This window comes from Mus pahari, chromosome 10 (genome assembly GCF_900095145.1).
Source record: "Mus pahari chromosome 10, PAHARI_EIJ_v1.1, whole genome shotgun sequence".
NCBI lineage: Eukaryota > Metazoa > Chordata > Mammalia > Rodentia > Muridae > Mus > Mus pahari.
In genome coordinates, this window is record NC_034599.1 from 53,651,316 (window position 1) to 53,663,959 (window position 12,644).

At 44.0% G+C, this 12,644-nt stretch overlaps 1 protein-coding gene across 1 annotated transcript in view; it reads right to left on the minus strand.

The window, feature by feature from the left end:
- Rec114 (REC114 meiotic recombination protein) overlaps positions 1–7,131 on the minus strand; it is a 99,257-nt gene extending 92,126 nt beyond the window's left edge. The window contains exon 1 of the mRNA XM_029543095.1: positions 6,973–7,131. Coding sequence (XP_029398955.1) covers positions 6,973–7,131 — 159 coding nt within the window. The remainder of the gene's footprint in view (positions 1–6,972) is intronic.
- Between the last annotated feature and the right edge of the window lie 5,513 nt (positions 7,132–12,644).

Here is a 12,644-nt window from a genome sequence, read left to right on the forward strand (position 1 = left end):
CAGAAGAACAAAATGAAGGAAGCCTCTATTCCTGACACCGAGTGTCACCCCAGCTCTGGACTTAAGGTGAAAATTAAGTTTTCATCTTCTGTCACTTAGAGCTCATCTTAATCTTAAAATGTAACTTGACTTTAAGAAAATGGAGGATTCTTGAGAGAAGAATAACTACTTTTTTTAAAAGATTTTAAAATCCTATATCAGGAGCCTGATAAAGCTCTCTCTGAGAGGCTTTGCCAGAGCCTGACAAATACAGAAGTGGATGCTCACAGCCATCCATTGGACTGAGCATAGGATCCCCAATGAAGGAGATAGAGAAAGGACCCAAGGAGCTGAAGGGGTTTGCAGCCCCATAGGAGGAACAACACTATGAACTAACCAGTATCTCCAGAACTCCCAGGGACTAAACCACCAACCAAAGAGTACACATGGCTCCAGCTGCATACTCAGCAGAGGATGGCTTATTCGGACATCAATGGGGGAGAGGCCCTTTGTCCTGTGAAGGCTCTATGCCCCAGTGTAGGGGAATGCCAGGGCCAGGAAGCTGGAGTGGATGGGTTGGTGAGCAGGGGTAGGGGGTTTTTTGGAGGGGAAACCAGGAAAAGGGATAACATTTGAAATGTAAGTAAATAAAATATCCAATTAAAAAAAAGAAATTTAAAAAAAAGATTTTTATTTATTTAATGTATGTGAGTACACTGTAGCTGTATTCAGACACACAGAACAGGGCATCAAATCCCATTACAGATGGTTGTGAGCCACCCTGTGGTTGCTGGGATTTGAACTCAGGATCTCTGGAAGAGCAGTCAGTGCTCTTACCCACTGAGCCATCTCTCCAGCCCAAAGAATAACTCTTGACAATAATTCTCACCTTCAGGAGAAAAGACACCAATGTAGGAAGGAGATCAGAGCTCTGGAGTCTACGGTTCCGCTTCCTGTGTCAACATCTGACAAGCTATTTACCTGCCAGGTTACAGCTTCTTTTTTTTTTTTAAGATTTATTTATTATTATATCTAAGCACACTGTAGCTGTCTTCTGATGCACTAGAAGAGGGTGTCAGATCTCATAATGGATGGTTGTGAGCCACCATATGGTTGCTGGGATTTGAACTCAGGACCTTCGGAAGAGTAGTCGGTGCTCTTAACCACTGAGCCATCTCTCCAACCCAGGTTTCAGCTTCTTGTGAGAAGCACATGGCACACCTTTGACAAAGGCTGCCTGCCTATCTGGAGGAATGTGGACAGGGGGTGGGGGGGTCTGCTCTACTCAACACTGGGATAGCTAATACAGTCATGGCTGCTGAATGGTGTTTCAGTCAAAAACCAGCCACAGGACCACAGACAAAGGAATGGTCCCATAAAACAGCAACATTTAATGATATAGCTGGTCTAACTATACACCATGTTAGATAACAACAAAACTGTCTTATGATGTAGTTCTGAGAATTTAACTCTCTCCTTAAGAGGAACATGACTATATTTTAAGACCGTGTGAGGCCGGGCATGGGGGAACACCCCAGGAATCCCAGCACTGGAGACTCTGAAGCAGGACACACTGACCTCATCCAGCCCCACATGGTAAGACCTGTCTCAAACAAACAAGAAAAACACTGAGTGAATCCTGCAGACAGTTCCACAACCTTCCCAGCACCTAGCTTAATGCTAAGGCACAGGAAACAATTAGTGGAGAGAGGATGACCAGCGAGCTCTCCTGCGAGTGTCCCAAAGAGTTGTAAAATCTAAGTAGGAAGAAGTTAGAAAAAAACCACAAATTATAAAGTATCATACAGATGTCAACGATGTCTCTCATTGCTTGGAGAATTTCCATAGTAAAGTGCAAGAAAAAAAAAAAAAAACACTCAAGCAGGGTCCAGAGAGATATCTCTGTGTTTAAGACATGAAGCTAGATGTCCAAGGAGGTCGGAGAACCACAAATACACAGGACAGAACACCAGAGGAGACACCCAGAGTGAACCCCAGACACTTCCAAAGCCTGTTCTTCAGTGCCGCTCTCTGCTCAGCACACATGGCTGGAGAGAAAACCACTTCCAAGTCCTTAAGGAAACGCTGCCCAGACCCACACAGGGCCCTGAGCCTTGCCTAAAGCTCAGCAGCCAGAGTGGAAGGCATGTCATTTATGGAGCGCTGTGTAGCACTCTCTTAAGGAATTTCTCTCAGCATCTGGGGGTGGGGGCTAGTCTTAAACCGAATGTTTTGCCAGTCTTCACATGGGTTAAAAACACACTTGAAAGGATGCAACTTTTCCAAGTAAATTATCTGGTGGGGGAAGGGTCCCTTGAGGGGAATGAAAATGGCCCCATGGGCTCATAGGAAGGGGGACTATGAGGAGGTGTAGCCTTGTTGGAGGGAGTGTGTCACTGAGGCGTGGGGGTGGAGCTTTGAGGTTTCAGAAACTCAAGTCTATTGGCTCACTGTCTCTTCATGCTGCCATCAGATCCAGATGCAGACCCCGCATGCTGCCATGCTTCTGGCCACGGCAATGATGAGCTAAACTGTAAGCCAGCCAATGAGATGTTTCCCTTTGTAAGAGTTGCTGTGGTCACCGTGTCTCTTCACAGCAACAGAAACCCTAACTAAGATGGGGGGTGGGGAGTGGGCTGGAATATTTATAGGAACACAAGAATTTCCTGGACCCAATCAGTTAAAATTCAGAACAATTAGGATATACCAAGAAATTATCCAGCATACAAAGGAGAACTGCTATTTTGCTATTTTTCTAAAATAATTTTCTTGAAATTTTACTGAAAATTAAATTGTCCTTAAGACACGAACAAATCATCTTCATCGCTCTCATTTTGTATGCTAATTTGAAAACTGTGGAAATACTAACATTTCTAAGGCGAACAACACCATAATTAAAAGCACAAGTTCTAGAGACAAGAAAACTAGAGTGCAAATTATTACTCACTTCTCTTGAAATTCTTAGGAAATTCTTAGACCATCTCTCAGGCTCAGTTGATTCATCCATAAAATGGATATAATATTTCCTACACAGGGCTGCTGAAAGACCTCACCCTAAACAGAGCGCCAGGCAAAGTGGTGTACACCTCTGATCTCAGCGCTCGAGAGACAGGCAGAAGAACTCTGAGTTCAAGGCCAGGCTGGTCTATATACCAAGTTCCAGGCTGTCAGAGTTACACAGTGAGACCCTGCATCAGAAAAAGAAAAAAAAAAAAAAAAAACACTGCCATGCCACCACACATTCAGCCAAACACCACTCAGGATTTCCCACACGGTGGGGACGCAGAGACACTAGAAATACAAAAGAAAAGCGGCCTTAAGGCTTCTCAGCATTCAAAGTTCATCTCAAGTACAAATTTCATATTCCACTTTTTAATTTCTAACTAGAGCAATTATTTTAAGGTCCTCCTACAAATCTAAAAAGTTTTCAGGTTCAACCAATTAAGGTATGTCTGAGAAATATTTAAAAGCTGAAAAACGTGGTAAAACTTTAATTTAAAAGCAACCTGCAATTAACATCACCTTTCAAAATTCTCAAATTAACAGACTGAATTATATACAGACATACAGTGGACCAATCTCTTATTATGATAATTTCTGTCAGACAGGTTGAGCCAATAGACACAAGGAATTAAAATCAGTTTGTATTTCATCTGCTCATCCACTTAGAGGATGACAGATGGCTGAAATATTAACTCCACTAATAAAAATTTGCATATTCATTTAGAATCTAACTTAGTCATAACTCTATAAATTCATTTTATGAATTGTACTACATAGCTGCTCACTTCATTCAAGGTCACCCAAACCCCTTCTCTCAAAGCATAGTCCCTAAGCCAATACCAGTGTCACCTGGGAGCTCTCTATGATGACAGAATCCATTGCCCACACCGGTCTGTTCTGACTGAGGAAGAATTTGCATTTTAACAAAATCCCTACAGGACAGCAGAGAACACCAAAGCCTGAGTGGCACAGCTATAGACTGGGGTGAGTTTGGGGTTTTATTTTGGTGTTTTTGTTTGTTTGTTCACTCTTACAAAAAGTTTATTTGCCTCCAAATTGTATGACATGTAATATCAATTCAGAGACATAATTAGGATCAGTGTGTCGGACCTCTGTTGACCTTAACTTGGCCTTCCTCCTCAACTGGGACTTCTGGTCAGAGAAGTCTTGCGCTATTCATCTTTCTCTTAAATGGACAGTTCTGTCAGTGTGTGGCCATTGTGATTAGCATCTTCTCTGGGGCAAAATATCTACACATACGGAACCAAGAGAGTAGAGACTCTTCATAAATTCTGGGGGTGGGGGGACTTAAAAAAAATCAAAATGGGTTTATTGACAGTTGAATTTGAAACATGTCATAGGAGAAAAAAAAAATCTACCAGAACTACCTTATCATAATAAAGTTCTGTGTTTCACCTAACACAAAGTTTTATTATAGGGACCAAGCCAAGTGTCTTTTAAAAGAAATTCACATGGGACTTGGAGAATACAGTGTTATTATTACTATTATACAATAGTCACAGTGCCGATAAAACAGAACGAATCTTACTTCTCTTTCATTTAAAAGGAAAATTTGACAGACCTAGGCAGAAGCTGATGGCAGCAGGCAGGACAGCCAGGCAGAGATTCAAAGCAAGGTACAAATGTCCAGTTTTCAAAAGCTGTGCAGATGCCAACCGCATCTCTTGCCACTGTGGCCATGGTGCTGTGTCAAGCATTTGAGAGCAGCTGAAAAGTGCTGTGCCTTATAAGCAATTATGAGGAACTTTGCAAAGAGAAGGTAAAAACTGTAATAATGGTTGACTTCTTAAAATGGCCAAAATGCCCATGCTCTGGGCTACAATGTAAGAATTACCTACACGAGTCTGAGCCAGCATACCCAATACAGAGAAAAGGGTTGAAAAGGATTAAAGAGTGGTTAGGAGAAATTATCAAGGAGCCTCCTGGAGCAGTCTTGGAAGTCAAACATGTCCTTTAACATCCCTGGCTTTCTATAAGATCCAATTATAGATCCGTCACGCCGGCATTTAGCTCCTCCTCACTCCAGTTTGCATTTTTGCCCTATATCTTATTTAGGATACAGAGTTCCACAAGAGCACAACAAAGTATTTAATGATTTTTAAAATGGGCCTAAACAGATTGATTTCAAGTTTTAAAGCAACCTTTCCGCTAATATTCCTGAATGTTATGAATAATTCACAACGCTCTATTTCTATTCACATTCTCAGCCAAGGCTCTCACAATGGTGCGCTTGGCTCTACATATTCACCTCAGTCACTTTTCAATCCACATCAGTCTGGCTTCTACACCCTTCCCTCACTCAAACCCCTCTTCCTAATGACCACGGATAACCTTCACACAGCCAAAACAACGGCCACCGTCATTATTTCCCTATACTTGACAGTACTACTTAACAAACTTTAAACAAGCATTCTCTCTCCCTCTTGAGAGAATTCCCTCTAGCACTAGTGACCCTTCATTCTCCCAGGTACTTTGCAATTCTCTGGCCCTTGTCAATCTGCCAGGTTCTGGCACTACCTTGGGACTAGGTCCTGGAATCTCCACCAACCTCATGCCTGTATCACCTCCCTGAGGCTGACTTGTGCCTTCACACCTCCAGCCCAGAATGGCTGAATCCGGAACAGTCCACTCAGCTGAGTACAACCGCATGTTAAGCTCAACACAAGAGGATCTGACGTCTCTGACCTGTTTTCCCTCCACTGCATCCCGTTTTCCTTCAGTTGCTTCTGCCAGAAAGCGAATGGCTCTGCCCTCGCCTCTCACGTTCCATCAATCACCAAGCCCTTTCATTTCTATCCTCCACATTATATGTCACATTCCCCATCTCCAGTGTCACCTCCCCTCAGGCCCGAGGTGTCATTATCTTCTGTCTTCCCGAACTCACCGATTCTGTACTCTAATTCCATCTACAAGGACAGAGTGATTTATCAAAGAAGAGAATGATTAAAACCTTTCCTATGGCTTTCCCTATAGGCTTCTAAAATAATATTCACAAGACACCCATCTTCCTGTCCAGACATCCTCACCAATTACCATCACTCCCTGGGTTCCCTAAGCACCAACCTTTTGGCTTCTCTCTCCATCAGACCTGCTAAGGTTTTCTCAGGTTTGGAGCCCTTCACATGTTACACCTTCGTTTCTCTATTTTATCTTACCCACAGCTATCCAAGAACACATTAAAAACCACAGAGGACATGCACACATGTCCTATGAAGTAAGATCATTATTTTACACCTGTTTTGTCTCTACCTTAATTATTTAAACATAACATTAAGATAGCATTTCTATTTTTTCAATAAATAAGGCTCAGAAAAGCTAAGTAGCTTAACCAAGAACATGGAAATTCAACATCAGTGCTAGATTTCAGGGGTTGGCAGTGTGGCCCAGTGGTAAAACATATGCTTAGCACCCAAGGAGGCCTCGTACCAATCCCTAGTGCCAAAATAAAATAAAATAAAATAAAATCAGGCAGAATTCAACTTTAGTCTTGTGTAGGTGCTTGACTACCAAAGAGCATGACAATTTAGCTGTGAATGACTTAATTATCTGTGCTACAATTTACATAGTTATCTGGGTAAATACTATGCCCTCAGGAAATTAGGATCAGTGGGTCGAAGATCATAGCTCTGGGATAGGGCACTTAGATCCCCAGTACCATAAGAAAGCAAACAAAACCATTCATGACAGCACAGACCACTTGGACCTTGCTCCATGCTAGGTCATCTCTAGCATACAGAACTGTATCTAGCATGCAACCCATGTTCAATCAATATTTGTTTATCTTACCCTTGGATAATTATTTTGAAAATGAAATGAGTTACAACTATACCTCCTACTCATATTCAGACACAAAGTTCCTGTATTAGAAGTCTTTCCCTCCGGTCCCTCGCACAGGCCCTATGTGGCTGCTGGCTGCCCCCTTCCCTGGGGATCTGGCAGCTGGCGCTCCTTCCTGCCCTCAGGCCTCACCTTCCAAGCGGGCGAGCCGGCTGCTGCTGCAGCTCCCGAGCTAGGCCCAGGGGACTCCCCATTGTCCAAGAGCATGAAGCGACCATAGCGCTTCAGAGACCACTGGGAGACTTCGCCTGGAAGCCCGAGGCCAGAGGCCACTTTTCCCGCCTCAGACATGCCTGTCTATGATCCTGGAAAGCCCGCCTGCACGTGATAGCTGACGACAATCAGCTAGCCAATCAGGAAGCACGGCGCTCAAAGCTCACACTTCTCCAAAACGGAAGCAGAGGATGTCACTACGGAAGTGTGGTCTTCGCTGGTTTTAGGTTTTGTTTTTGTTTGTTTTTTTGATGGTGGGTGTCCAAGAGAGATTGTCTCCATTCTGCTTGGAAGTGAGGCTATTATGCCTACAATTCGGAAGATTTCAGCATCGTCATGGGAGCCTTCACCTTCTCTCAAGGCAGCCCGCACAAGCGTTCATCAGCCTGAGCCTTGAGAGATTTCTCAAACTGGCCAACTAACTTCCTCATAACCACTAAACCCCGGGACTAGACTGACTCTCCAGGATGTCTCTGTCCTCACAGCAGTCTCACAGATGATGTCATCTCTTCACATCATACCTCAAATCCAGCACAAGGTAAAGGGCAAATCTGGAAACATAACTATCTTCTCATCAACCTGTACCCCAGGACATTTTCCTTCCTTTTTTCACCAGAAGAGAGTCACAGATGGGTAAGGGGGTGGCCAAGCAGCAAAAGGATGCTCCCCCATCAAACAGCAAGCAGATGACATTTCTACGTGATTTATAGCCAGCAAAAATTTCCACAGCTGTAATTTCCTTTATCCTCCCAACAACCTTGTGGCAAGTTAAAGAAGCACACACCCCAGAACTGATGGCGGCAAAATAAATTCCGGAGAGCAGATGCGATTTATCAATGGACACAGCCAGTGAATGGCAGAGCCAAAGTACAACTGTGGAGTCCACAGTCTCTTCATATGTCAGCCCCACTTATAAAGAATGTGGTATTTATACAATCTGTGTCAAATCAGAACAATGCATCAGAACAATGGAGGCTGTGTTGACCAAACACATAAAGTAAAAAGAAATAGAAAACTTTAAAGTTTTTTTAATTGAGGTTTGTTTGTTTGTTTGTTTATTATGTTTTGAGACAAGACCTCATTTTGTAGCCTAGACCGATCTTGAAACTTGAGGTGAGTCTGCCTTAGCCCCCTGAATGTTAGGATTGTAGCCAAGAGCCATCAAACCTGGCTCAATGCAAACAGTTTATAGACTACACAGTTAATGTTTAAAGAATGTTTGGGAACATGGTAATAATTGTACACTACAAAGCATCAACTATCTGTAGTGTGCAAAAAAAAAAAAAAAAAAACCTGTGCTAATTGAGGCTGGAGAGATGGCTCCGTGGTCAAGGGCACTGGCTGCTCTTCTACAGGTCCTGAGTTCAATTCCCAGCACTGACATGGCGGCTCACAACCATCTCTAAAGGAATCGGATCCCCTCCTCTGGCATACAGGTGGACATGCAACAGAACACTCATACATAAAGTAAGTTAAAAAAAAAAAAACCTATTCTAGTCAGCAATCGATTACAGAAATGGTTACCTATTATTTTCAGGTGCACATATAGCCTCTGGGCCCTACTAAGGAAGATGAAGCAAGGTGCAAACACACTCATTTGTCTAAGGTTCCATGCCCAGCGGACAGCAGAGCTGTGGAAGAACTGTGGGCTCCATGATACCTCCATGTGTCAGCCCCACTCACCAAGAATTTAGTGTTTACAAGACTGGGAGGAGTCAGGAGCCTGATACACGTGACTGACAGGTAATGTTGTGTCATCTCAGACTTCAGATAGAGTCATAAGTCTACCCACAGGGCAAGGCGGTGGCATTTGACGTAGGGCCTGAAGGGGGAGAGTTTCCTAAGGAAAGATGAGGAGACTGGCATCCCCTGGTGTAGAGTGTAACAGGGCTTAAGGACCAGAGAGAGAGAGAGAGATGGCAGCATAGCTGCTAGGAAAAAAGCCCTGTTTTAAAGAAGAGGGGACTTGGGGCAAAAGAGCACACAACAGCCATGAAGAAGTGTGGATTGTACTTGGCAGTCAGTGAAGAATGTGGAAATTTGCATAAGCAACTGACACTACCTTAGTAGTGGTCCAGGCAGATAAATCTCTCTGAGGCAAATAAGATAAATTGGATTAAAAGCAAGGGGAATTTGTTACATACCAGTCTTGTTCATCCAGTAAAGCTTATGAAAAGGATTGGGTTTTAGAAACTGCTTCTGCAGGTCCTTAAATGACACAGCAGTACTGTGCTTAGTGTGGTAGTAAATAGTTAAATCTCTGGTTTGAATCCCAGGTCTATGGCTTGCTGGCTGTGTGACCTTGGGGAAATCACTCAACCTTTCTGTTAAATAGGGTCATTAAACATTTCAGGACCCTGACACGATGAAATAACAGCATATGGGAGGAAACACTTGGTAAATTATACAGTGGGATGAGTGTTGATCCTTTCTGTCCAGGGTTAAAGTGACTTTTCATGGGCCTGTTACAGGAAGGGAGCGTGGGAACAGAAGCCTGACATTGGGTCCCAGGGGCACTCACCTCCCAGCTCCAGGGCTGCAGCTGCTGTCAGACACCCTTCACAGGAACAGATGGGGCTCACAGTTGGGACCCTGTCAGTGCCCAAGGACACCCAGAGTCCTGCTGAGTTCCCACCTGCAAACTCCCTTCCTAGACAATGCACCTGCATCCAGCTGCTGGGCCACCCGCATCTGCCAAGAGCAGGTCAGGCCTGCAGAGGGAGATGTATGTATGATAAAGCCACAGCCCAATGCCTGGGAGCTTGCACAAACTTACAGAATTAATGAGAGTCACCAGAGCACCCTGGAGACCCAGCACTGTGGAAGGTGCTTGAGATATGGTAGGGAGTAAAACTCAGTAGGTTTTTACCTTCTTCTAAGGTTTGTGTGCATGGGGGTTGGGAGGAGGGGGTCAGAACACTGAGCAAACCATTACATCTTTTTAACAGTCAAAGTGTCTTTTTTGTTTCTTGTGGTTTTTTTTTTTTTTTGAAAAAAGATGCAAGTCAAATGTTTATTAAATATTATGCGACAAAAAAAAAATCACAGATCTCTGATGTTTAGATAAGTTTGTGTTTTGTGTTGGTTTTGTTTTCCAGGTGGGAATTTTACTATATAGCCCTGCCTGTTTTGGACCTGACAACTTGTCCTTATGCTAGCCCAAAACTCTCTCAGCTCGGCCTGTCTCTCTTTCCTGGGTTCTGGGATTAAAGGTGTGCACCACCTACACCTAACCAATTAGGTGAGTCTTACTACGTGTAAAATTCATGCAACCACCCCAAATCAGATATGAAACATTTTTGAAACTCTTAAGTTTCTTTCTCCTCCCAGTTACTGTCCACCTCACAAAACAATCAGCTATAGCCTGGTCTAAGTCTGACCGCTGCAGCTCGTCTTTCCTCTCCCAGGACTTCACACAGGCAAGCGTGTACATTATGCACCCATTACATCTACATTTTTTTTTTCCGTTTTTGAGTTAGAAGCTCATGTAGCTCAGGCTAATCTCTACCAAAGATGGCCTTCAACTCCTGAGTCTACTGCCCCCGGCTCCAAGGGTAGTATTACAGACATCCACGGCCAAGCCCCCAGCTTATATCTGCTTCTTTTGTTCTGTGTAATTTCATTTCTGGGCTCTATCAATTATTTTTTTAGTACCAAATAACATTCTATTATATAGCTAGTTCACAGTTTGCTTTTTAAAAATGATCCCAGTGCTGTGGGGATGGACGCCAGGGCCTTGTGCGCGCTGAGAAGTATCTGCCGCTGACCTTCAAGCTCAGCCCACACTCCGTTTCTTCTTCACCACTTGGGTTGTTTTCCAGCAGGCTTCTTGTTTTTACTTGTTATGAATATTCTCACGCCAGCCTTTCTTATAGTAGTAAATACTGTCATTAGCCTGGCTGTCCCTAAAGATCAAGCGAAGGGTTACTAAAGGAGGCACCTGACATCAGCTCCCAATACACATGCACCCCACACAAGTGTGCCCCCCCCCAGAAACACATTCATATGCTCAATATTCATACCCCCACACACGTGTGCCTACACACATGCATATGCAGAAAAGATTTATTTCCCACATGAGAAAGGGATAAAAGCCCAGCTCGTCTTTGGAAAGATCACGTGCCCACACTAGAGAGTTCTGACCCTGAGACAGGAGGACAAAGGAAGGCTTAAGGAGCAACAGACAGCACACCCTGTTCATTGTGGACAAGACAGGATTTTACTTTTAGAAGGTAATACGTTATTGATTATGTCTCAAGAATCTATTTGTCTCTTATCCTCCTTACCCCTCAGGTGGGATAATATTGAGATTCCTATAATATCCTGTCTCCCAGCATTCCCTAGTGGAATGCAGCTCTAGCTGGTAATGATTCCTTTATGGTTAACTCCCTTCTCCCTCCCTCTCAGTGTTTTCTGGGATCACCTCGCAAATGAACTATCTGGACTTGAGTTTGTCCCAGGTTCTGCTTCTCAAGCACACTAAGATGGCAACAAACAGGAATGAGAGCGCTTCAGATTTAGTTTTAATACAGTTGCTGACAAGCAGATGGTGAAAGAGGTGTTAGGGAAGCAAAGAGGCATTCTCAGATCTGCAGACCCTCCTAACTCGCTGCCTCCACAGCAGAATTTGGGACCCAAACTACTGAATGACAGGTGACTATGAGCTAATGAATCACCCTATTGCATAAACTCACTGAGGGGGTGTGTAATAAAAAATGTGCCCCCCCCCCTCAGACAAGGCACCAGTGACAGACCAAAGTTTGAGCTGGTAAGCCCATGATTTCATTATACTTTCTTATAGACCATGGGTAAAGGGACATCCATAGAAATGTGGGTGATCCCAAAGCAACCACACCACGGTGGAAAGTCTCACCCTGTGAGAGATGACAACTTCCCCATGGCTGCAGAGATGGAGCCCTCCCTCCAGGTGCCTTTCCATAGTCTCTACACTCTAGCGTCCCCACACTTCCAGACCATGGGACCAAATGCAACCGGGGCAGAATTACAGCAGCAAGCTGGGAGGGGCCGCAGGGAGGGATTGAGATGGCAGGTGAGGGTCTAACATCCTTCCTGCTCCTCCTTTCGTGAGGGGATCTCCACAATCTACCAACCCCCTTTCCAGGGCTGTCTGCAGAAGGTCACAGCTGCTCTGACGAAGATAATGGCTAATTTGCTTAGGACGCTAGCTCTCTACAGCAGGCCCTCTTCTGAGACAGTTATTAGACAGAAAGATTAAAGCCCAGAAATTGGAAGAAAAATATTTATTTCACTAAATACCATTTTAATTCTTTTTATGTGTAACTATGTTGCAGGTGACATGAGACATAGAGAGGCGAGCGAGGCTTGGTGGAGGGCTTGCCTAATATGCTCAAAGCCCTGAGTTGAATTCCCTATTCCGCCCCCAAAACGGACTGGACATGGTGGTGCATGCTGCTATTTCAGCACTCAGGAGACAGAGACAGGAGGGTCAGAACTTCAAGGTTATATTTGATTACATAGTGGATTTGAGACCAGCCTAGACTACATAAGAAAAGAGGGAAGGAAGGAAGGAAGGAAGGAAGGAAGGAAGGAAGGAAGGAAGGAAGGAAGGA